The sequence below is a fragment of the Pseudophryne corroboree genome, chromosome 4 (assembly GCF_028390025.1).
Source record: "Pseudophryne corroboree isolate aPseCor3 chromosome 4, aPseCor3.hap2, whole genome shotgun sequence".
Lineage (NCBI taxonomy): Eukaryota > Metazoa > Chordata > Amphibia > Anura > Myobatrachidae > Pseudophryne > Pseudophryne corroboree.
The window spans coordinates 459,651,739-459,678,504 of record NC_086447.1 but is presented as its reverse complement, the minus strand read 5'-3'; the positions used below and the strand labels follow the sequence as shown (position 1 = coordinate 459,678,504).

The 26,766-nt window shown below is 48.0% G+C and overlaps 1 protein-coding gene across 1 annotated transcript in view; it reads right to left on the bottom strand.

The window, feature by feature from the left end:
* UFL1 (UFM1 specific ligase 1) overlaps positions 1-26,766 on the bottom strand; it is a 199,640-nt gene that overhangs the window by 76,967 nt on the left and 95,907 nt on the right. Inside the window, exons 12-13 of the mRNA XM_063917010.1 lie at positions 9,242-9,364; positions 2,231-2,351 (exon numbers count right to left, since the gene is read on the bottom strand). Of these exons, the coding sequence (XP_063773080.1) occupies positions 2,231-2,351; positions 9,242-9,364 (244 nt within the window). The remainder of the gene's footprint in view (positions 1-2,230; positions 2,352-9,241; positions 9,365-26,766) is intronic.

The following is a 26,766-nucleotide window of genomic DNA, read 5'->3' as shown; positions in this document are numbered from 1 at the left end:
GTAGCCTAAGAAGCAGAACTTATCACTTGAGTAGGTCTGCTTCTCTCCTCAGTCCCACGATGCAGGGAGCCTGTTGCCAGCAGTGCTCCCTGAAAATAAAAAACCTAACAAAATTATTTTTTCAGAGAAACTCAGGAGAGCTCCCTGTAATGCACCCAGTCTCCTCTGGGCACAGGAACTAACAGAGGTCTGGAGGAGGGGCATAGAGGGAGGAGCCAGTGAACACCCATTCTAAAGTTTCTTTATAGTGCTCATGTCTCCTGCGGAGCCCGTCTATACCCCCATGGTCCTTACGGAGTCCCCAGCATCCTCTAGGACATAAGAGAAAAACTAGTAGACATATTTAATTTCTAAAATGTAGGGGCATGTCTAGAGGGTTAGATGTTCTAGGTCTACCTTCAGCCAAATTCCCCAGACACAGTATAAGATACATACTGTAAGTGAACATAAGTTGCAGTGATCGGTCTCTATAAATACACATCACTTTCATTTATTTTTCCTCACAGACTTATCAAACTCACCTGTAATTACCCCACACACATTCCTGTTATACATCATCCTCTAACATTTCCACTCAGAACCGTAACTAGACATTTCGGTGCCCTGTGCCAGAAAGAGAATTGGTGCCCCCTTCTCTTAATTTTCAAAACAAAGACCATGAGCGCTGAAGGCACATGGTATTACACCACAAAGTAGTGTCTTGTTAGTCACATTACCCCATACAGTAAAGCCCCTTATACACATTACACCAAAATAGAGTTTGGACTGTGTGCAGGGCTGGGGCACAGTCACTGACTATCTGACTGACCGTACTGACTTCACACTGGTGCCACTGCCTGCTGAGCTGAGCCACTCACTGGACTGCCCACTGCACCCGCCCGCCCCAACGCCGTGGCACAGGGGACAATGGAAGTGGGCTGGGAGGAACGTCTCCCAGGAGATGCTGTACTTACAGCCGGAAACTGGGTAAGCTGGGAGAGAGGGGAGCATGCAGGGTACGTCAGCGCTGCCTTGTATGCAGTGGTGTGCTCACCAGAGAAGGAGATGAGCGCACCTTTACATACATAACAGTGGGCACCACTGCAGCTAGCAGCGGCGAATGGCCCCGTGGGAGCTGCTGGATGGTTCTGCGCCCACAGAGCATAAGCGCTGCATGTGCACTGTTTGCAAGGCACCGCAGGTACTACCCTAGTTACAGCCCTGTTTCCACTAACACCCATCATCACCCCTGTATACAAATTTCTGGAGACTTTACTCATCATAAAATCCCTTTCTCCGATTAACACAGTACCCCCTCGACACTAACCCAGTGTCTTTGACATAGGGGTTAATGAGTGAGAGGTTCCTGGGCTCCTTCTCTTCCTCCAAACCCTGTATGGCCATACTGCTGTCAGTAGCAAACGGTGTACATGAAGAGAAGGAAAGGGACACCTGTCACAATCATACTGACACAATCATACTACAAACAATAAAAAGGAAAGGGAGAGCATCAACTTTCTTGTACAGATTTAGAGAAAGGGAATTTACGGAGAGTAAAAAATCCTGATATCTCGTTCTTCCCTGAGGGACACTGGAGAAGTTCCAAAGCAGTCCCTAAGGTCCCTGCTCCTGAGCAGTTCGATGAACCTTCCACCTGGAGCATCAAAGTATCAAATTAGCAACATTTAGTGAAAGTATGCACACTTGAAAGTCGCTGCTCTGCAGAGCTGTTCAGAGATTGCATGCTTAACCGCCAATGAAGTCTCCAGAGACCGGTGAACTAAGCCAATTTTCTGAAACCAAAAAACCTGCCCCCGCTTAGGCCTGGCAGATTTTCGATAATCCAGTGAGCAATAGTCTGCTCAGAAAATCATACAAGACAAAAAGACTTTCCGTATAACAAATTTCTTTGTCCTCGGAACATAAATCCAAGATCTTACAATATTACAAAGGATAACAGGATTCCCTTTCATCCAGAGATACTTGAAACAGAGAAGGTACTACAATTTCCTGCTTAACGTGGATCCTCGAGACCACGTTGGGGTGAAAAGCAGAACTCGCCCTATCTCAATGAAAAACTCAGGGACCCTACTGGGGAAATAAATGGCCAATATAAATACTACTTTCCTCATTAGCATATTATTTCCTTAGCTATTGCCATGTATTGTGCAACGTTTCATGTTTAGTTAAATGAAAAGGCAGTTATAAAGAGCTAAAACACAACTCTCTTGATCACATTTAATTAACCAACCTTATTAAATTTTCAGACAGCTCAACGATCAGCTCATCCGGAGAATCTGGAACATGTTTTCTTAAAACATCTTGAATTTCTTCCAGGGACATAAATGGGATCTCTCGTTCCTTTAGCTTATCTGATATATAATCATAGTTAAACAGCAGGCTAAATACATTATGGTGTCAAACATTCACAGACCAATATGACCACTATTTATCAGTTTTATTACACTCAGGGGGAGGTACAGTGTTTATTTATTTCAGATTAATCATGGGAAAAACTGCATCCTGCCATGTAGCGACTGAACCTTTGGCAGAACAAGTTCAAAAACGTAGTATGACCATGATTTTATTTTTCATTAGTGCTAGTTTAAATGAATGCATTACTCTAAAATAGACTTAAAAAAACAAACAAAAAAAAAACATTATGCTTTGTTACTAGATGTATTAGTTACTACACTATGTAGACAAAAGTGAATGGACACCGACAGCAAATAGATCAGCCAAATTTTACTGACGTCAGTACTTTGTAGGTCCACCATGTGCAGTTATTACTGTAGACAACATTTTTGGCAAACTGTTGAAAAGTTCCTGGACAACAGAAGGCGGTATGTTGTGCCACTCTGCCTTAAGTACAGTGACCCACTGCAACACTGAAGAAGGTTGAGTCGGCCTAGAACGCAGTCCATCTGGGTTACAGAATTTTCTGTATTTCAGTCCAACATCGCCCTGGAAACATGACAGCTGGCATTGTCGTCCTGATAATAGGATTTTAATTACCTACCGGTAAATCCTTTTATCGTAGTCCGTAGAGGATGCTGGGTTCCACATTAGTACCATGGGGTATAGATGGGTCCACTAGCAGCCACTGGCACTTTAAGAGTTTGAGAGTGTGGGCTGGCTCCTCCCTCTATGCCACTCCTACCAGACCCAGTCTAGAAATTGTGCTGGAGGAGACGGACAACTTCCAGAGAAGGATTTTACACAGATAGTGGCAAGATTCACACCAGCTCACACATACAAGGCAAACCAAGCTAACTAGCTTGAAACATCAGCAACGGCTGAACAATATATTACTCAACCAAGTAACAAAACAGTACTAAACCAAGAACTAAGCAGTATTGAACAAAGTAACCACTGCAGGATCACAAAGCGCTGGGCAGGCGCCCAGCATCCTCTACGGACTACGAGAAAAGGAATTACCGGTAGGTAATTAAAATCTTATTTTCTCTTAAGTCCTAGAGGATGCTGGGGTCCACATTAGTACCATGGGGATGTACCAAAGCTCCCAGAACGGGAGGGAGAGCGCGGAGGCTCCTGCAGAACTGATTGACCAAACTTCAGGTCCTCAGTGGCCAAGGTATTGAACTTGAGGAACTTTGCAAACGTGTTCGACCCCGACCAAGTAGCCGCTCTGCAAAGCTGTAAAACAGACACACCCCGGGGCAGCCGCCCAGGAAAAACCCACCTTACGAGTAGAGTGGGCCTTAACAGACATAGGACACGGCAATCCTGCCGTAGAATACGCATGCTGGATAGTGAACATAATCCAGCGAGAGATCATCTGCTTAGAAGCAGGACACCCAAGTTTCTTGGTATCATACAGGACAAAGAGTCCGATTTTCTGTGACGAGTAGTCCTCTTCACATAGATTTTCAGAGCCCTTACAACATCCAAGGACTTTGATGAAATTGAGGAGTCAGTAGCAACTGGCACCACAATAGGTTGGTTGATATGAAATGCCGACACAACCTTCGGAAGGAACTGCTGACATGTCCGAATGCTCAGCTCTATCTTCATGGAAGATCAAGATATAGCCCCCAGCTCCGACTCACGTCTAGCAAAAGCTAAGGCCAACAAAGTGACAGCCTTCCACGTGAGAAACTTGACCTCAACCTCCTGTAGAGGCTCGAACCAATCCGAATGGATAAACTGCAGCACCACATTAAGATCCCATGGTGCCGTAGGCGGCACAAAGGGAGGCTGAATGTGCAGAACCCCTTTCAAAAAAGTCTGAACATCCGGGAGGGAAGGCAACTGTTTCTAGAAGAAAATGGATAGGGCCGAAATCTGGACCTTTACGGATCCCAACCTCAGGCCCATATCCACACCTGCTTGCAGGAAGAGGAGAAACCGTCCCAGTTGAAACTCCACCATAGGAAACTTCTTGGACTCACACCAAGATACATATTTTTTCCAAATACGATGGTAATGTTTATATGTTACTCCTGTCCTAGCCTGTATCAGGGTAGGAATAACCTTGTTCGGAATGCCCTTCCGAGCTAATATCTGGCGTTTAACCTCCATGCCGTCAAACGTAGCCGCGGTAAGTCTTGATAAGCGAACGGCCCCTGCTGCAGCAGGTCCTCCCGAAGAGGAAAAGGCCTCGGTTCTTCTAGCAGTAGATCCAGAAAGTCCACGTACCAAGCCCTTCTTGGCCAGTCCGGAGCAATGAGGATTGCCTGAACTCTTGTTCTCCTTATGAGTTTTAGAACTCTTGGAATGAGTGGAAGTGGAGGAAACGCGTACACCGACTGGAACACCCACGGAGTCACTAGGGCGTCCACCGCCAAGGCTTGTGGGTCCCTCGACCTGGAACAATACCGTTGAAGCTTCTTGTTGAGACGAGAGGCCATCATGTCTATTTGAGGTACACCCCAAAGATCTGTTACCTCCGTGAACACCTCCGGATGAAGTCCCCACTATCCTGGATGGAGATCGTGTCTGCTGAGCAAGTCCGCTTCCCAGTTGTCTACTCCCGGAATGAAGATTGCTGACAGTGCCAAAGCGTGTTTTTCTGCCCAGAGGATGATTCTTGTTACCTCTGCTCTTCATTCCACCCTATCGGTTTATGTAAGCCACTGTCGTTACATTGTCCGACTGCACTTGAATGGCTCGATCTCGCAGAAGATGGGCCGCATGGAGAAGACCGTTGTAGACGGCTCTTAGTTCCCAAATGTTTATTGGTAGGCTGGATTCCAGACTTGACCACCTTGCTTTGAAGGATTCCCCTTGAGTGACTGCACCCCAGTCTCGGAACCTTGCATCCGTGGTTAGAAGGATCCAGTCCTGAATCCCGAACCTGCGGCCCTCCAGAAGTTCAGGTAGTTGTAGCCACCAGAGGACTGAAATCCTGGCTTTTGGCGACAGACGTATTCTCTGGTGCATGTGTAGATGAGAACCCAACCATTTGTCCAGGAGATCCAGTTGGAAGGGCCGAGCATGAAACCTTCTGTACTGTAGAGCCTCGTAAGAGGCCACCATCTTCCCCAGAAGGCGAATGCACTGATGAACCGAAACCCGGGCTGGCTTCAGGACATCCCGGTCCATTGTTTGTATCACCAACGCTCACACCCTCTGAACTTCTGTGTCGAGGATCATTCCCAGAAAAGACATCCCCCTGGTCGGCTCCAAATGTGATTTTGGAAAATTCAGGATCCAACCGTGTTCCCTGAGCAGATGAGTCGTGAGAACAATGGACTGCAACAACCTCTCCCTTGACGATGCCTTTATTAGCAGATCGTGCAGATATTGGATCATGTTCACCCGCTGTTTGCGGAGGAGAACCATCATCTCGGCCATCACCTTGGTGAACACCCTCGGTGCTGTGGAGAGGCCAAATAGCAGTGCCTGGAATTGATAGTGACTGTCCAACAGTGTAAATCTGAGATAAGCCTGGTGAGGCGGCCAAATCGGAATGTGGAGGTGGAACTGGGACAATGACCTGTGATTTTTACCAATTTTAGGATGGCTTCCTGTAGGATCGCCCTGTCTGTCAGCAAAGCTGGCAAGCCTGATTTGAAAAATCGGTGAGGCGGGAGTTCTTGAAACTCCAGTCTGTACCCCTGGGACACAATATCCTGTACCCAGGGATCCAGGCCGAATGACACCCAGACGTGGCTGAAACGTCTGAGTCTCGCACCCACCAGCCCGTCCTCCAGGCTTTGAGGTCCACCATCATGCTGAGGATTTTTAGGAACCAGAAGCGGGTGCAGGCTTTTTGGATTTTGCCCGACCACCTCTAAAGAAAATGGTTGAAGGCTTGGGCTTTTTTGTCTTAGCGGTCCGAAAGGACTGCTGCACAGCTGAAGAAAACGGTTTATTCGTAGAAGGAGTAGCAGAGGGAAGGAAAGGTGACTTACCCGCGGTTGCCATGGAAATCCACGCATCCAATGCTTCACCAAATAGAGCATAGGGTAGGTTCTCCACACTTCTCCTGGATTCCGCGTCTGCAGATCATTGGCGAGCTGATACCGACATGGAGGATATCCGTGCAGTCAGCGTACCCAGGTCTTTCAAAGATTCCACCATAAACCCTGCAGAATCCTGTATGTTAAGTAAAAACAATTCAATGTCACTACTATCCATTGCATCCAAATCCTCTAGTAATGTGCCACCACTTTACTATGGCTTTAGAAGTCCATGCACAGGCAATAGTGGGCCTTAGGCCATTCCTGAAGCAGTGTATATGGATTTGACCGTAGTGTCAATCTTACGATCAGCCGTTTTTTTTCAACGCGGTAGAACCAGGGACAGGTAAAACCACCTTTTTAGACAGTCTGGAGACAGATGCGTCAACAGTTGGTGGGTTTTCCCATCTTCCTCAGGGAAGGGAAAAGCAACCAGAACTCTTTGATATCTGGAATGTTTTCTCCGGGTTTTCCCAGGATTTTTCAAATATAGCGCATAATTCTTTAGACGCGGGAAAGGTTAGCAGGGCTTTCTTATCATCAGTGAAGTAAGCCTCCTCAACCTGCTCAGGTGTAGTGTCATTAATGTTTAACACATCTCTAATGGCCTTATCATGAGCTGCACCCCCCTTTGCAAGGGATGCCGCCCCCCTCAGCACGTCCCCATCACCGTCTGAGGTATCAGAATCGATATCCGTGTCATCTTGCATAATTTGGGCAAGTGCACGTTTCTGTGGGAACATGCTAGGGAAATTTTGCAGGAATAGGGACAAAGCCTGACCAAACTGCCCTAGACTTCTTCAACACCTGTGTTTCAGTCTCAGTATTAGCTTCAACAATAGGGATCTGAGACAAAGCATTACAATCCTGTGTACATGGAATGGATCCCTCCTGAGAGGAAACATCTTCTGCAGCATATGACACAAGTCCCTAGACATGGCTACGTGAGATAGTAAACACCCACACAGGGAAATGTCAGACACAGTTTCCCTCAAGTATGCCACAGAGAGACACAGAGATTGGAGCCAACCCACTCACAGCGCTTTTTAAGGTGGAACTAATGACACTACCAGCACTGTCTGTGTACCTTAATAGACTACACAGACTTTACACAGCCTCCCCCTCCCTTCTACAACCCCCTTGTACCAAACAAGATAGCTGGAGTTGACTTGGAGGGACAGCTCTCCCTGTCAGCGCTTCTGCAGGCAGGAAGATGGCGCTGAACGGGGCTGGGTCCGCTGCTTCCCACCTTCCTGTAGTTTATACTGGCCTGAGGAATTGTGTTGGCAGCGATCCTGGGACCCTGACAGGCTTGTTGGACAGTGTAGGGTGTAGGCGCTGGCTCAGGGGGCCCCTCACAGCACTATGTACCGCTGAGCCCCGGAGCGCAGTTAGTACTGCACTCCCTACCCTGTTGCCGCCATCTTCACACCGGCTCCCCGCTTGCCACGGGGGCCACTGAAGTCTTCTGGCTCTGTAAGGGGGTGGCGGCATGCTGCTGGGGTGAGCGATCCCCTGTGGCGGGGAACGTTCGATCCCCTCTGGAGCTCAGTGTCCTGTCAGTGGAGATAGTGGCTCAGACCCCTCAGGGCGGACACTACTCCCCCCCCTTAGTCCCTCGAAGCAGGGAGGCTGTTGTCAGCAGCCTCCCTGTGCCTAAACTCTATTAAAAAAACAAACAAAAAAACCCCAAAAACTCATATGGAGCTCCCCTAGCCGTGACCGGTTCCTCTTGGCACATTTTCTAAACGGAGTCTGGTAGGAGGGGCATAGAGGGAGGAGCCAGCCCACACTCTCAAACTCTTAAAGTGCCAGTGGCTCCTAGTGGACCAGTCTATACCCCATGGTACTAATGTGGACCCCAGCATCCTCTAGGACGTAACAGAAAAAAACATTCTTCGTTTCCGTAGAATTGCCACAATGTAGGGAGCAGAGTTATCGAGAACATCTCTATACTTCTCAGAGTTTGTGACTATGCATTACAATTAGTGGAGTCATGCCAAACCAGCTGAAACAGCCCCACAGCATAACGCAACCACCTCCATGTTTTACTGTCGGTACTGTACATTCTGGCATCAGACGTTCTCATAGCAAATCCAAACGTGAACACCTGATCTGAAAAGTGTAAATTGTGATTTGTCACTCGATAACACTCGCCGCCATTGTTACTCTGTTCAGTTTTTGCACTCTATACATCATCGTAATCGCTGGGCTGCATTCTTCTTTGTGATTAGATGTTTATGACCAGATGTTCACCCATAATATTCAAGTGCATGGGCCTCCCTATGAAGAGTTCTTGTCAAAACCGGCACATTAGTGGAAATTTGGAACTCGTGTGTAATGGTATGCATCGGATGACCCCTTTTCTTTGGCAGCTGCCTGGTTAGCACTCTCCGGTCCCTGGGTTGCAGTTTGGGGTATCTTCCAGGGTAAGGTGCATTCCTGCAATGACCATTCTTCTGCCAAGCATTAATGACACAAGACAGTATTTAGGAACCTCCCTCACATTCATGCCTCTGATCGTGCGGCCTACGATGAGCCCCTTTTCAAACTAACTCCCTCTGGCAAGTCATTTCATTAGCAAATGATCTACAGTAATCGGAGCCCCTCTATTATTTTAAACCTCCACAAACACGTGTCTGCTGCAGAAGCACACCATTTCGCTTGCACGGGGAGGTGTCAATCACTTTTGTCTACATAGTGTACTTGTACGTATTACAACCAAGTGACTGACTCAATAGAATAGAAATATATATAAGGAGAAAAGTAATTCAGTAAACTGATCAATTAATGGCAAAACACTGTAGATTATATGGTCTATAGCATGATAAGGTTACTTGCGCTTGCAGTTTGTAACTCGTCGTCGCTGTCTTCATCCTTTCTTGATTTCTTCTTTGTTTTTTTTATTTTCATCTCTCTGGCATTTCCACAACCACCTCCTCTAATGCTTCCACTGCCCTCTGTTGAATAAAAATAAGAATTTACTTACCGATAATTCTATTTCTCGGAGTCCGTAGTGGATGCTGGGGTTCCTGAAAGGACCATGGGGAATAGCGGCTCCGCAGGAGACAGGGCACAAAAAGTAAAGCTCTAGGATCAGGTGGTGTGCACTGGCTCCTCCCCCTATGACCCTCCTCCAAGCCAGTTAGGTACTGTGCCCGGACGAGCGTACACAATAAGGGAGGAATTTTGAATCCCGGGTAAGACTCATACCAGCCACACCAATCACACCGTACAACTTGTGATCTAAACCCAGTTAACAGTATGATAACAGCGGAGCCTCTGAAAAGATGGCTCACAACAATAATAACCCGATTTTTGTAACTATGTACAAGTATTGCAGATAATCCGCACTTGGGATGGGCGCCCAGCATCCACTACGGACTCCGAGAAATAGAATTATCGGTAAGTAAATTCTTATTTTCTCTATCGTCCTAGTGGATGCTGGGGTTCCTGAAAGGACCATGGGGATTATACCAAAGCTCCCAAACGGGCGGGAGAGTGCGGATGACTCTGCAGCACCGAATGAGAGAACTCCAGGTCCTCTTTTGCCAGGATATCAAATTTGTAGAATTTTACAAACGTGTTCTCCCCTGACCACGTAGCTGCTCGGCAGAGTTGTAATGCCGAGACCTCTCGGGCAGCCGCCCAAGATGAGCCCACCTTCCTTGTGGAATGGGCCTTAACCGATTTAGACTGTGGCAGGCCTGCCTCAGAATGTGCAAGTTGAATTGTGTTACAAATCCAACGAGCAATCGACTGCTTAGAAGCCGGCGCACCCAACTTGTTGGGTGCATACAGTATAAACAGCGAGTCAGATTTTCTGACTCCAGCTGTCCTGGAACATATTTTCAGGGCCCTGACAACTTCTAGCAACTTGGAGTCCTCCAAGTCCCTAGTAGGTGCAAGGCACCACAATAAGCTGGTTCAGGTGAAACACTGACACCACCTTAGGGAGAGAACTGGGGACGAGTCCGCAGCTCTGCCCTGTCCGAATGGACAAACAGATATGGGCTTTTTTGAGAAAAAACCACCAATTTGACACTCGCCTGGTCCAGGCCAGGGCCAAGAGCATGGTCACTTTTTATGTGAGATGCTTCAAATCCACATATTTGACTGGTTTTAAACCAATGTGATTTGAGGAATCCCAGAACTACGTTGAGATCCCACAGTGCCACTGGAGGCACAAAAAAGGGGTTTGTATATGCAATACTCCCTTGACAAACTTCTGGACTTCAGGAACTGAAGCCAATTCTTTCTGGAAGAAAATTTACAGGGCCGAATTTGAACCTTAATGGACCCCAATTTGAGGCCCATAGACACTCCTGTTTGCAGGAAATGCAGGAAACGACCGAGTTGAAATTTCTTTGTGGGGCCTTCCTGGCCTCACACCACGCAACATATTTTCGCCACACGTGGTGATAATGTTGTGCGGTCACCTCCTTTCTGGCTTTGACCAGGGTAGGAGTGACCTCTTCCGGAATGCCTTTTTTCCCTTAGGATCCGGCTTTCCATCGCCATGCCGACAACGCAGCTGCGGTAAGTCTTGGAACAGACATGGTACTTGCTGAAGCAAGTCCCTTCTTAGCGGCAGAGGCCATAAGACCTCTGTAAGCATCTCTTGAAGTTCCGGGTACCAAGTCCTTCTTGGCCAATCCGGAGCCATGAGTATAGTTCTTACTCCTCTACGTCTTATAATTCTCAGCACCTTAGGTATGAGAAGCAGAGGAGGGAACACATACACCGACTGGTACACCCACGGTGTTACCAGAACGTCCACATCTATTGCCTGAGGGTCTCTTGACCTGGCGCAATACCTGTCCCGTTTTTTGTTCAGACGGGACGCCATCATGTCCACCTTTGGTATTTCCCAACGGTTTACAATCATGTGGAAAAAACTTCTCAATGAAGTTTCCACTCTCCCGGGTGGAGGTCGTGCTGAGGAAGTCTGCTTCCCAGTTTCCATTCCCGGGATGAAAAACTGCTGACAGTGTTATCACATGATTTTCCGCCCAGCGAAAAGTCCTTGCAGTTTCTGCCATTGCCCTCCTGCTTCTTGTGTCGCCCTGTCTGTTTACGTGGGCGACTGCCGTGATGTTTTTCCCACTGGATCAATACCGGCTGACCTTGAAGCAGAGGTCTTGCTAAGCTTAGAGCATTATAAATTTACCCTTAGCTCCAGTATATTTATGTGGAGAAAAGTCTCCATACTTGATCACACTCCCTGGAAATTTTTTCCTTGTGTGACTGCTCCCCAGCCTCTCAGGCTGGGCTCCGTGGTTACCAGCATCCAATCCTGAATGCCGAATCTGCGGCCCTCTAGAAGATGAGCACTCTATAACCACCACAGGAGAGACACCCTTGTCCTTGGATATTGGGTTATCCGCTGATGCATCTGAAGATGCGATCCGGACCATTTGTCCAGCAGATCCCACTGAAAAGTTCTTACGTGAAATCTGCCGAATGGAATTGCTTCGTAGGAAGCCACCATTTTTACCAGGACCCTTGTGCAATGATGCACTGTTTTTAGGAGGTTCCTGACTTGCTCGGATAACTCCCTGGCTTTCTCTTCCGGGAGAAACACCTTTTTCTGGACTGTGTCCAGAATCATCCCTAGGCACAGCAGACGTGTCGTCGGGATCAGCTGCGATTTTGGAATATTTAGAATCCACCCGTGCTGATTGTAGCAGTATCCGAGATAGTGCTACTCCGACCTCCAACTGTTCCCTGGACTATGCCCCTATCAGGAGATCGTCCAAGTAAGGGATAATTAAGACGCCTTTTCTTCGAAGAAGAATCATCAATTCGGCCATTACCTTGGTAAAGACCCCGGGGTGCCGTGGACAATCCAAACGTCAGCGTCTGAAACTGATAGTGACAGTTCTGCACCACGAACCTGAGGTACCCTTAGTGAGAAGGGCAAATTTGGGACATAGAGGTAAGCATCCCTGATGTCCCGGGACACTATATAGTCCCCTTCTTCCTGGTTCGTTATCACTGCTCTGAGTGACTTCATCTTAATTTGAACCTTTGTAAGTGTTCAAAAAAAAATTTTTAGAATAAGTCTCACCTAGCCTTCTGGCTTCAGTACCACAATATAGTGTGGAATAATACCCCTTTTCTGTAGTAGGAGGGGTAATTTAATTATCACCTGCTGGGAATACAGCTTGTGAATTTTTTCCCATACTACCTCCTTGTCGGAGGGAGACTTGGTAAAGCAGACTTCAGGAGCCTGCGAAGGGGAAACGTCTCGACATTCCCATCTGTACCCCCGGGATACTACTTGTAGGATCCAGGGGTCCTGTACGGTCTCAGCGCCATGCTGAGAACTTGTCAGACGCGGTGGAACGCTTCTGTTCCTGGGAATGGGCTGCCTGCTGCAGTCTTCTTCCCTTTCCTCAATCCCTGGGCAGATATGATCTTATAGGGACGAGAGGACTGAGGCTGAAAAGACGGTGTCTTTTTCTGCAGAGATGTGACTTAGGGTAAAAAACGGTGGATTTTCCAGCAGTTGCCGTGACCACCAGGTCCGATGGACCGACCCCAAACAAGTCCTCTTCCTTTATACGGCCATACTGTGCCGTTTGGAATCTGCATCACCTGACCACTGTCGTGTCCATAACATCTTCTGGCAGTTATGGACATCGCGTTTATTCATGATGCCAGAGTGCAAATATCCCTCTGTGCATCTCGCATATATAGAAATGCTCTATAGTCAATAAAATACTGTCCCTGTCAAGGGTATCAATATTTTTAGTCAGGGAATCCGACCAAGCCACCCTAGCTCTGCACATCCAGGCTGAGGCGATCGCTGGCCGCAGTATAACACCAGTATGTGTGTATATACTTTTTATTATATTTTTCAGCCTTGTCAGCTGGTCCTTGAGGACGGCCCTATCTATAGACGGTACCGCCACTTGTTTTGATAAGCGTGTGAGCGCCTTATCCACCTTAAGGGGTGTTTTCCAACGCGCCCTAACTTCTGGCGGGAAAGGGTATACCGCCCATAATTTTCTATCGGGGGGAACCCACGCATCATCACACACTTTATTTAATTTATCTGATTCAGGAAAAACTATGGTAGTTTTTTCACATCCCACATAATACCCTCTTTTGTGGTACTTGTAGTATCAGAAATACGTAACACCTCCTTCATTGCCTTTAACGTGTGGCCCTAATAAGGAATACGTTTGTTTATTCACCGTCGACACTGGATTCAGTGTCCCTGTCTGTGTCTGTGTCGACCGACTAAAGTAAACGGGCGTTTTAAAACCCTTGACGGTGTTTTTGAGACGTCTGGACCGTACTAATTGTTTGTCGGCCGTCTCATGTCGTCAACCGACCTTGCAGCGTGTTGACATTATCACGTAATTTCCTAAATAAGCCATCCATTCCGGTGTCGACTCCCTAGAGAGCGACATCACCATTACAGGCAATTGCTCCGCCTCCTCACCAACATCGTCCTCCTACCTGTCGACACACCCGTACCGACACACAGCACACACACAGGGAATGCTCTGATAGAGGACAGGACCCACTAGCCCTTTGGAGAGACAGAGGGAGAGTTTGCCAGCACACACCAAAAACGCTATAATTATATAGGGACAACCTTATATAAGTGTTTTCCCTTATAGCATCTTAATATATATATAAGCATATCGCCAAATTAGTGCCCCCCCTCTCTGTTTTAACCCTGTTTCTGTAGTGCAGTGCAGGGGAGAGCCTGGGAGCCTTCCCTCCAGCCTTTCTGTGAGGGAAAATGGCGCTGTGTGCTGAGGAGATAGGCCCCGCCCCTTTTTCGGCGGCCTCGTCTCCCGCTCTTAACGGATTCTGGCAGGGGTTAAATATCTCCATATAGCCTCCGGAGGCTATATGTGAGGTATTTTTAGCCAAAATAGGTATTCATTTGCCTCCCAGGGCGCCCCCCTCCCAGCGCCCTGCACCCTCAGTGACTGCCGTGTGAAGTGTGCTGAGAGGAAAATGGCGCACAGCTGCAGTGCTGTGCGCTACCTTTAGAAGACTGAGGAGTCTTCTGCCGCCGATTCTGGACCTCTTCTTACTTCAGCATCTGCAAGGGGGCCGGCGGCAAGGCTCCGGTGACCATCCAGGCTGTACCTGTGATCGTCCCTCTGGAGCTGATGTCCAGTAGCCAAGAAGCCAATCCATCCTGCACGCAGGTGAGTTCACTTCTTCTCCCCTAAGTCCCTCGTTGCAGTGATCCTGTTGCCAGCAGGACTCACTGTAAAATAAAAAACCTAAGCTAAACTTTCCTAAGCAGCTCTTTAGGAGAGCCACCTAGATTGCACCCTTCTCGGCCGGGCACAAAAATCTAACTGGCTTGGAGGAGGGTCATAGGGGGAGGAGCCAGTGCACACCACCTGATCCTAGAGCTTTACTTTTTGTGCCCTGTCTCCTGCGGAGCCGCTATTCCCCATGGTCCTTTCAGGAACCCCAGCATCCACTAGGACGATAGAGAAATTACAGAATGCATGACCAACATTTCAGAATATGCTTTAAATAAAGCACTGTGTGTTGGCTTGTGCCTGTAATGTCTGCCTGCATTAATTGAAGAACATTGGGGGTCATTCCGAGTTGTTCGCTCGTTAGCAGTTTTTAGCAGCCTCGCAAATGCATCGTCACCGCCCACTGGGGAGTGTATTTTCGCTTTGCAGAAGTATGAACGCCTGTGCAGCAGAGCGCCTGCAAACACATTTTGTGCAAAACAAGACCAGCCCTGTACTTACTCTTCGTGTGTGTGGATTCTAACGTTGGAGGGTTGGCTTTTGACGTCACACACCTGCCCAGCGTTTGCCCAGTCACGCCTGCGTTTTTCTAAGCACTCCCTGAAAAGGGTCAGTTGACACCCAGAAACGCACCCTTTCTGTCAATCTTCTTGCGGCCCCAGTGCGAACGAAAATGTCGCTAGAACCTGTGCAAAAGCACAAAGGACTTTGTACCTTAACGTCGCGCCTGCACATTACGGTGCCTACGATGCGCAGAAATGCCGAATTTTAGCCTGATCACTGCGCTGCGAACAGCAGCAGCTAGAGATCAACCGGGAATGATCCCCATTGTCTGAAGCATCTGCATTGAATATTGCATTTTTTACTATTAGTGCCCCCTACCAAGTCACTATTAAGTGTGTGCTCTACTTTTATGGTTAACTGAGTAACAGGGTGAGTCACCTACAGTATATCCAAAATGCTATGGACCAGAAGTATTTTGTATATCACATTTTTGCGTATATTTTGGAATATTTGCATATATAATGAGATATCTTGGGGATGGGTCCCAAGTCTATGCAAAACACAGGGATAAGAGCTCTTAAATTTGCATACAAATATCCATGAGTTTTCCTGGAAAACACTAACGTACAATAGCATTTTGTATGCAGATACAGCCGCAATTGCACACAGAATATAGGAATGCCGTATATCATTTTAATCAGAGTCTGCCTGTGTGTCTTATTCGCATAGCAATGTGAATAAGATGCATTTCAGAAAAAACAAAAAAAAGACACCCAATGTTAGCAGCGCTGCCCAGGAACTGCTGGCTAACTCACACCAGGGCATCTTGCGGTGCATGGCATATTGAGGCTAGATCTGTGAGGATACATCTGTATGTCAAATATTCATCAATTATTAGCAACTTGAAACCTAGAATTTTATATCTGCTGTCCATTTCTCTACAGCCCCATCCAAACATCTATAACTCGGATATAAAGGAGAGATTATATAGGGGAAAAAAAAAAAAAAAAGAGTTATGGTAGACTTACCTTTGTTAACTTTTTCTTCGAGGTCCACAGGGATAACATTGGTTTTATAGGTGGTAGGATCAGCTCCCGGACACCATACAGTTAAGCCTTTCTGATATCCCAGGTTGCTCCGGCCCCTTTCACTATAGCCCCGCCCCCATGCTCAGGCAGGTCAGTTTTGTTAACAAACCCAAAGCAGGAAGCGGAATCAGAGAGAAGGAAGACATGATACACATAAGAACACACTCTCGCAAGGCCGCAAATCCATATAGACCAGGTGCATGAAGGGTGGGCGCCCTAAGGACCTTATGGACCACGAAGAAAGAGTTAACAAAGGTAAGTCTATCATAACTCTCCTTTTCTTGTTCAGGTTCCACAGGGATCTACAGGGATAACATTGGGGATGTCCTAAAGCAGTAATTCAAGGGCATGGATGCTCCTAAGTGGATAAGACTATCGAGCATCCAAATTAAGCATCTTGAGAGGCGAATGCATAATTGTTCAGCTGACGCGACGGTCCAACAGACAGAGTAGAATGAGCAGAGATAGAAGTTGGGAATGAAAGACCAGCTTGAGAGTATGCTTGTGCGATTGCTATTCTAATCCATCTGGCCAGAGTCTGTTTGTTAGCTGGCCAACCACGTTTGGGAAAACCATAAATGATGAAGGGTGAATCCGATCTCCTTAGGGAACTGGTTTGATCAACATAGATATGGAGGTCACAAACCACATCCAAAGAACGCTCACCAGCTGAGAGATCCAAAGACACGAAGGCTGGAAACACAATAACCTCATTTAAATGGACATGGGAGACCACCTTAGGTAAGTAACTCGGTCTGGTACAAAAAACAGCTCTGTCTGGATAAAAAAAACTGGAAAGGAGGGCGACAGGAAAGAGCGCCCAAGTCATACACCCGTCTGGCAGATGCAATGTCCAGGAGGAATAAGGTCTTAACAGCCATTTTAGGTCCACTGTTTCCAAAGGTTCAAAAGGAGCCTGTTGAAGAGCGTACAGAACCACAGACAGAACCCACGGAGCCACAGGAGGAACGTGGAGAGGCTGGACCCGGAGACATACGGTAAAGGAGCAGTCCTGTGTTGAAACCATACAGACAAAGCAAAGATATGCACTTTTAGAGAAACCAGGTGAAAGCCCATTGCAGGAAGGCCAGAATTCTGGAAATCCGGAAGACAGCAGGGTCATAGTGCCTCGAAGCACACCAATAGTAGTAAGCATGCCAAATCTGGTAGTAAATGCGGGCAGAAGCCAGTTTTCGTACCTTAAGCATGGTGTGCACTACTGAGCGAGTAAAGCCTTTTGCCCTCAGGACTGAAGACTTAAGAGCCACGCCGTCAAAAACAGACGTGGTAGGTCTGGGTGTAGACACGGTCTCTGAGACAAGAGGTTGTGGAGTAGTGGAAGTGGAACGCCCACTGTGAGGCCTTGTAGGTCCGAGATCCAATCGCGTCTGGGCCACCACAGTGAGGTTGCCTCCTTCCTGTTTGAGTTTCAGCAGAACCCTTCACAGAAGGGATACTGGGGGAAAGATGTACATGAGATGGAAGGTCCACTTGATGTAGAGAGCATCCACGAACTCAGCTTGTGGATCCCGGGATCGGGAACCATACACCAGAACCTTGTGGTTGTGTCGCGAGGGGGATCCGGTCTGAAGATCTACAGTGTCTAGGTCGACAATGTTTAGGTCGACCACTATAGGTAGACAGTCACTAGGTCGACATGGATGGAAGGTCGACAGGGTTTCTAGGTCGACATGTGCTAGGTCGACAGGTCTAAAGGTCGACATGAGTTTTTCACATTTTTTTTTCTTTTTTTGAATTTTTTCATACTTAACGATCCACGTGGACTACGATTGGAACGGTAAAGTGTGCCGAGCGAAGCGGTAGCGGAGCGAAGGCACCATGCCCGAAGCATGGCGAGCGAAGCGAGCCATGCGAGGGGACGCGGTGCACTAATTTGGGATCCCGGTCACTCTACGAAGAAAACGACACCAAAAAATAAATAAATCCTCATGTCGACCTTTAGACCTGTCGACCTAGCACATGTCGACCTAGAAACCCTGTCGACCTTCCATCCATGTCGACCTAGTGACTGTCGACCTATAGTGGTCGACCTAGACACTGTCGATTTGATGAACCACACCCGTCGCGAGGCCATGTAGTCGACGTATGGGAGACTCCATTTGTCCACTAGAAGTTGGAAGAAGTCTGGATGAAGGGACCATTCTCCCACGTGAAGTCTGCTTCCCACTTGAGGGTTGTCGGAACCACGGCAGAGATGGCTGGAAGGTGCTGTTCTGCCCACCTGAGAATACAAGCCACTTCCTGCATGGCCATCTGGCTGCGAGTGCCACCCTGGTGATTGAGATAAGCCACTACAGTGACATTGTCAGACTGAACTTGAACAGGTCAGTCTTGAAGAACAGTTTCCTCCAGAGTTAAGGCTTTGCATACAACTCTTAGTTCCAGGACACTGATCGAGAGACGGGACCTTGACAGCATCCAATGCCCCTGAAACGAGTTCTGTACAGTTACTGCTCCCCAAAGGTGGGGGCCAGCGTCCGTGGTGAGAAGTACCCAGTCCGGAATCCAAAAGGGATGGCCTTTGTCCAAGTGGGCCATGTGGAGCCACCAAGTGAGAGACAAGCGGACCTCCGGAGTGAGAATAATTAGTTGAGATCTGATCAGATGAGGTTGGCCATTCCATTTGAGCAGGATCAGCTGCTGTAGAGGACGAGAATGAAACAGTGTACTCTAAATAGTCAAAGGTAGAGACCATCAATTCTAGGACCTGCATGTCCGAGTGAATGGACACTCGTCGTGGCTGGAGCAGCTGGCGAACCCTGTTTTGATGACAGAAAGAGACACTGACTCGCAGAGTCTAAGAGGGCTCCCAAGTAAAACATCCGCTGTGATGGTATGAGAAAGGACTTTTTCCAATTGATGAGCCAACAGTGTGTCTGAAGAAAGGTCATCGTGAGTTAAAGATGGCTGAGCAATACTTCTTGTTAAGTAGCCATTAGTAGTAAGTCGTCCAAATAAGGAAGAAGTCTGACTCCCTGGCGACGCAGCTGTGCTGCCATGACTGCCATGGGGCATCCATGGGGTCCCCCAGGAGGAGGCCAGCCCCTTCAGGCAGCGGGCTTGTCAGTTTTTGCAGGATGCTAACATGCAGCCCAGGGTTGCTTGGCCTTGGGCTTAGCTTTAGTGGCGGAAGCCTGTCTTGGGAAAGCCTGACCCTTTGCTTTTCCTTGAAGATGAAAGGTACGAAAATTAGAACTCCGAGCCCGCGGAGTTGGTGTGGATGGGAGAAAGGCAGTCTTGGCTGTAGCTAGTGCAGTGACAATTTTGTTCAATTCTACCCCTAACAACACTTCACCAGTGAAGGGTAGAAATTCCAAATTATCTTGAAATCAAAGTCAGTCTTCCATGAACGGAGCCAGAGAATGCGCCATGCCAGTACAGAGGTGGTAGGCGCCTAATCTGACAATACTCAGGTATGTGAGCAGCAGCTTGCCATATAAGACCCAAATATGGTATGCAATCCTCAGAGATATCTGAGAGTAATTCCTCCTCTACGGACTGTAACCATGATTCAATTACTTTTGCAGCCCAGGAGGCAGACATGGTTGGTTTGGTAATAGCACCGGTTAGAGAGAAAATAGACTTAAGACAATTTTCAATCCGTCTATCAGTGGGTTCTTTCAGTGAGGCAAGCGTAGTGACAGGTAGGATGGACAGCTTAACAAGACGTAAAATAAGCAAATCTATTGGAGGGGTAGCTTCCCACTTAGCACAATCTTCTGCAGGGATGGGGTAACGGTATACTAAACTTTTAGAAATGGGGAAATTTTTACCTGGAGTTTTCCAGGATTCCAGTCTAATATCCACAAGATGGTCAAAAATAGGATTTTGGTTACCTACCGGTAAATCCTTTGCTGGGGTCCACATTAGTAACATGGGGTATAGTCGGGTCCACTAGGAGCCAGTGGCACCTTAAGAGTTTGAGAGTGTGGGCTGGCTCCTCCCTCTATGCCCCTCCTACCAGACTCACTCTAGAAACTGTGCCCGAGAAGACGGACATCGAGAGAAGGATTTTACAGATAGTGGCGAGATTCACACCAGCTCACACAAACAAGGCACATCAAGCTAACTAGCTGAAACATTACTTACCAAGTAACAATGCAGTACTCAACTAAAACGAAGTTGAACTGAACCAAATAACGATAGCAGGAAAACGAAGCGATGGGCAGGCGCCCAGCATCCTCTACGGACTACGAGAAAAGGATTTACCGGTAGGTAACCAAAATCCTATTTTCTCTTACGTCCTAGAGGATGCTGGGGTCCATATTAGTACCATGGGGATGTACCAAAGCTCTCATAATCGGAGGGAGAGCACGGAGGCTCCTGCAGAACTGATTGACCAAACTTCAGGTCCTCAGCGGCCAAAGTATCGAACTTGTAGAACTTTTTCAACCCAGACCAAGTAGCCGCTTGGCAAAGCTGTAAAGCCGAGACACCCCGGGGCAGCCGCCCAGGAAGAAGCCACCTTACGAGTAGAGTGGGTCTTATCAGACGTAGGACACGCCAAGCCTGCCGTAGAATACGCATGCTGGATAGTGAACCTGATCCAGCGAGAGATTTTCTGTTTAGAAGCAGGACACCCAAGATTTTCTGCGACGAGCAGTCCTCTTCACATAGATTTTCAGAGCCTTTACAACATCCAAGGACTTTGATGAAATTGCGGAGTCAGTAGCAACTGGCACCACAATAGGTTGGTTGATATGAAATGCCGACACAACCTTTGGAAGAAACTGCTGACGTGTCCGAAGCTCAGCCCTATCTTCATAGAAGATCAAGTATGGGCTTCTACAGGACAAAGCCCCCAACTCCGACACACGTCTAGTAGAAGCTAAGGCCAACAAAGCGACAGCCTTCCACGTGAGAAACTTGACCTCAACCTCCTGTAGAGGCTCAAACCAGTCCGACTGGAGGAACTGCGACACCACGTTAAGATCCCAGGGCGCCGTAAGCGGCACAAAGGGAGGCTGGATGTGCAGAACTCCCTTGAAAAAGTCTGAACCTCAGGGAGGGCAGCCAACTGTTTCTGGAAGAAAATGGATAGGGCCGAAATTTGGACCTTTATGGATCCCAACTTCAGGCCCATATCCACACTTGCTTGCAGGAAGAGGAGAAAACGTCCCAGTTGAAACTCCACCTTAGGAAACTTCTTGGACTCATACCAAGATACATATTATTTCCAAATACGATGGTAATGTTTATACGTTACTCCTTTCCTAGCCTGTATCAGGGTAGGAATAACCTTGTTCGGAATGCCCTTCTGAGATAGTATCTGGCGTTCAACCTCCATGCCGTCAAACGCAGCCGCGGTAAGTCTTGATAGGCGAACGGCCCCTGTTGCAGCAGGTCCTCCCGAAGAGGAAGAGGCCTCAGCTCTTCTAGCATAAGAGCCAGAAGATCCGCGTACCAAGCCCTTCCTGGCCAGTCCGGAGCAATGAGGATCGCTTGAACCCTTGTTCTCCTTATGAGCTTTAGCACTCTTGGAATGAGTGGGAGTGGTGAAAACACGTATACCGACTGGAAAACCCGCGGAGTCACCAGGGCGTCCACCGCCACCGCTTGCGGGTCCCTCGACCTGGAACAATATCGCCAAAGCTTCTTGTGGAGACGAGAGGCCATCATGTCGATTTGAGGTACACCCCAAAGATCTGTTACCTCCGTGAACACCTCCGGATGGAGTCCCCTATAAGACTAGGAAACAAATCAGACAACCATCTCCCAAAAATCTACATACAACTTACCTTTCCCAGGGACTGGAAAATTGCATTCCTCCTTTGATATATCTACCATACAGAGTCAAATAATTTATGTGGTTTAAACAGTAACAGAACTAGCATATGAGTTCCACAAACGTACAGGAAATTCTTGAAAACAAACTGCTTTTCCTTAAATACCTTTATTAAAAAAAAAAAAAAAATGTGTACGTGTGTATACAGTATATGTACACAATAGTGTTCACTTATGTTACACTCACTCTCCTGGATGGAGATTGTGTCTGCTGAGGAAGGCCGTTTCTCAGTTGTCTACTCCCGGAATGAAGATTGCCGACAGCGCCAATGCGTGTTTTTCTGCCCAGAGGATGATTCTTGTTATCTCTGACATTGCAGCTCTGCTCTTCGTTCCGCCCTGTCGGTTAATGTAAGCCACTGTCGTTACACTGTCCGACTATACTTGCATGGCCCGATTTCTCAGAAGATGGGCCGCTTGGAGAAGATCGTTGTAGACGGCTCTTAGTTCTAGAATGTTTATCGGCAGGTTGGCTTCCAGACTTGACCATCTTCCTTGGAAGATCTCCCCTTGAGTGACTGCGCCCCAGCCTCTACGGAGACTTGCATCCGTGGTTAGAAGGATCGAGTCCTGAATCCCGAACCTGCGGCCCTCCAGGTGAGGTAGGTGCAATCACCAGAGGAGTGAAATCCTGGCCTTTGTTGACAGACGTATCCTCTGGTGCATATGTAGATGGGATCCCGACCACTTGTCCAGGAGATCCAGTTGGAAGGGCCGAGCATGAAACCTCCCATACTGTAGAGCCTCGTAAGAGGCCACAATCTTTCCCAGAAGGTGAATGCACTGATGAACAGACACCCGGGGTGGCTTCAGGACATCCCGGACCATTGTTTGTATCACCAACGCTTTTTCCTCTGGAAGAAACACCCTCTGCACTTCAGTGTCGAGGATCATTCCCAGAAAGGACAACCTCCTAGTTGGTTCCAAATGTGATTTTGGAAGATTCAGGATCCAACCGTGTTCCCTGAGCAGGTGGGTTGTGAGAAGGATGGACTAACAGCTTCTGCTTGGATGGTGCCTTTATCAGCAGATCGTCCAGATATGGAATTATGTTCACCCACTGTCTGCGGAGGACAACCATAATTTTCGCCATCACCTTGGTAAAAACCCTTGGTGCTGTGGAGAGGGCAAATGGCAGATGGCCCTTTGCGTTGGCTTCAGCCCAGAGGAGTATTTTTGACACCTCTCGCATTGCTGCCTTGCTTCTTGTTCGTCCTTGTCTGTTTATGTATGCCACCGACGTGGCGTTGTCCGACTGAACTGAAAATTCAGAATCCATCCATAATTTGTCAGCAGGCGGGTTGTCAGGTCGATGCTTTGCAGCAGACGTTCCCTGGACATTGTTTTTATCAGGAGATCGTCCAAGTAAGGGACAATGTTGACACCCATTTTGCGCAGTTGCAGCATCATCTCCGCCATGACCTTTGAGAAGACCCGTGGTGCTGTGGAGAGACCAAAGGATAAGGCCTGAAACTGGAAGTGGCTGTCCAAAGTGGCGAACCTGAGGTAAGACTGATGAAGAGGCCAATGATGATAGGGAATCCTGAATGTTACGTAAAAACAATTCAACGTCACTTTTATCCATTGTATCCAAAACCTCAAGTAACGTGCCTGACCACTTTACTATAGCTTTGGAAATCCATGCACAGGCAATAGTAGACATAGTATCGCCCCTGAAGCAGTGTATATGGATTTGAGCGTAGTGTTAATTTTGCGATCAGCCGGTTCTTTTAACGCGGTAGATCCTGGGACAGGTAAAACCACCTTTTTTGAGAGTCTGGATACAGGAAGCATCAACTATGGGTGGGTTTTCCCATTTTTCCTTTCCTCCTCAGGGAAAGGGAAAGCAACCAGAATCTTTCTAGGGATCTGAAATTTTTTCTCCGGGTTTTCCCAGGCTCTCTCAAAAATAGCAGTTAATTCCTTAGACGCAGGGAAGGTTAGCGAGGCTTTCTTATCGTCAGTGAAGTAAGCCTCCTCAACCTGCTCAGGTGTTGTATCAGCAATATTCAACACATCTCTAATGGCCTCTATCATTAACTGCACCCCTTTTGCAAGAGATGCCGCCCCCTCGCAGCACATCCCCATCACCGTCTGCCGTGTCAGAATCGGTATCCGTGACATCTTGCATAATCTGGGCAAGAACACGTTTTTTGGGAGCGTACGTTAGGGGGCCCTGAGGTAACAGAACCGGACAAACTGCCATAGAGTTCTGTAAAACCTGAGTTGCAGACTCATTTTGTGCAACCCTAGTAGAAATCTGAGAAATCATACTTTTAAGAGAGGCTAACCACTCAGGCTCCCTTGCTGGTACATGCGCTAACACAGTGCAATCTTGATTACATGTAATGGGATCATCTTGAGAGGAATTATCTTCTGCAGCATATGACACAGAGTCCCTGGACATAGCTTAATGGAGACCAAACACTACACACACACACACACACAAACACACACACACACACACACACACACACGGAAGGGCAGACAGAGTTTTCCCCCTAAGAATGCCAAGAGAGACACAGAGATTGGAGCCAACCCACACACAGCGTTTCAAGATAGGGAGGTCCCTACCCAGTGCTTACTGTGTACCTTAATAGGTTGCACAGTACAGATATACAGCCTCCCCTCCCCTTCTACAACCCCCTGGTACCGTATAAGATAGCTGGAGTTGATATGGAGGGACTGCTCTCACTGACAGCGCTTCTGCAGGAAGGAAAATGGCGCTGAACGCTGCTGAGTCCGCTCTGAGAAGCTCCGACCCCTTTCATGTCGCTGCTTCCCGCTCTTCTGAAGATTATACTGGCGTGAGGAAAAGTGCTGGCAGCGATCCTGGGACCCCGACAGGCTTGATGGTCAGTGTAGGGTGTAGGCGCTGGCTCAGGGCGCCCCTCACAGCACCGCACTATGTACCGCTGAGCCCCGGAGCGCAGTTAGTACTGCGCTCCATACCCTGTTGCCGCCATCTTCACACCGGCTCCCCACTTGCTAGGGGTGCCGGTGAGTAACTCGCCACTGATCTTCTGGCTCTGTAAGGAGGTGGCGGCATGCTGCTGGGGTGAGTGATCCCCTGTGGCGGCGAACGTTCGATCCCCTCAGGAGCTCAGTGTCCTGTCAGCAGAGATAGTGGCTCAGACCCAGCAGGGCGGACACTACTTTCCCCCTTAATCCCTCGAAGCAGGGAGGATGTTGCCAGCAGCCTCCCTGTGCCTAAACTCTATTCAAAATAATAAAACTAAAAGAACTCCTATGGAGCTCCCCTAGCTGTGACCGGCTCCTCCGGGCACATTTTCTAAACAGAGTCTGGTAGGAGGGGCATAGAGGGAGGAGGGAGTAGCCAGCCCACACTCTCAAACTCTTAAAGTGCCAGTGGCTCCTAGAGGGCCACTTTATACTCCATGGTACTAATGTGGACCCAGCATCCTCTAGGACGTAAGAGAAAACCCCTGTTGCATAACAGAGGAAGTACTGGAACCACGACATCCTTCTGTAAAAGTTTCTTGCAAGGTAACTTTTGCTGCGGGTAAAGATGGCAAGCTTGACCTGACAAATCTGTGAGGAGGAAGTGTTTGAAATTCCAGTTGGTATCCGTGAGAATTGAGGTCCCTCACCCAAGGATCCTGGCAGGATTTTGCCCACACTTGGGCGAAGTGTTGAAAGCGAGCACCTACCGGAAAGTCGCCCTGTTGTTGGGGCAAACAGTCACGCAGAAGGCTTTGTGGTAGAGGTTCCAGGGGTCTGGTCCAAGGAAGCTGCAGGTTTTCAGGACTTACCACGAGATCCTCTAGTAGCACTGGAGGCTCCTCGGCCTCTGCTTCGGAATCTTGCCACACAAAAGGATTGCAAGGTGGGTCATGAGTAAGAGCGTCTAGCAGGAGGTGGAGCTCACGGCAGATAAGTGGACTTACCCGCTGTTGCCTGAGAAATCCATTTATTCAACTTGTCTCCAAACAAAGAATCACCTGTAAAGCAAAGATTTCCCACCCCTATTTTGGAATCAGCATCCGCTGACCAGTGACGCAACCACAGAGCCCTGCAGGCCAAAACTGCCATAGCAGTAGTACGCCCATTTATCTGACACAATACTTTAACAGCTTCGCTCAAAGTTTGCAGCATCCTGTATATGTTGCAGCAGCGTAATGATCTCATCCTGAGGCAGCGAGTCAAAACCATTAATAATGTTATCGGACCACTTGACCATTGTCCTAGAGATCCAACCACAAACTCTCGTGGGACGTTGTGCTACGGCCGCTGCCGTATATATTGCTTTGAGAGTGGTCTCAATTTTACGGTCAGCTGGGTGCTGGGTCTTTCAGGGATATTGCCCCCGGCACCACCAATTTTTGTGACAGTCTGGACCCAGAAGTATCTACTGACGGGGGATTTTCCCATACCTTCCTGTCCTCAGCGGGGAGGGGAAAGGAAGGTAACAATCGCTGAGGAGTTTTGAATTTCTTGTCATGGTTCACCCATGCCTCCCTGGCCAGGGAGTTTAATTCCTTTGACACAGGAAATGTGGCTGGGGATTTTGGCTTTACATTAAAGTACAATTCTTCATCAGGTTCTGCCTCCTGATCAAGTGTGTTAAGAACTTCCCTTACAGCATAAATGAGGGCCTCCAACCCTGGGGACAAAGAGCTGTCCTCATCCATATCATCTGTTTCATCTAAATCAAGCAAATCAGAATCAGACTGGAGCACCTGTGGAAGTGAGCGTTTATGA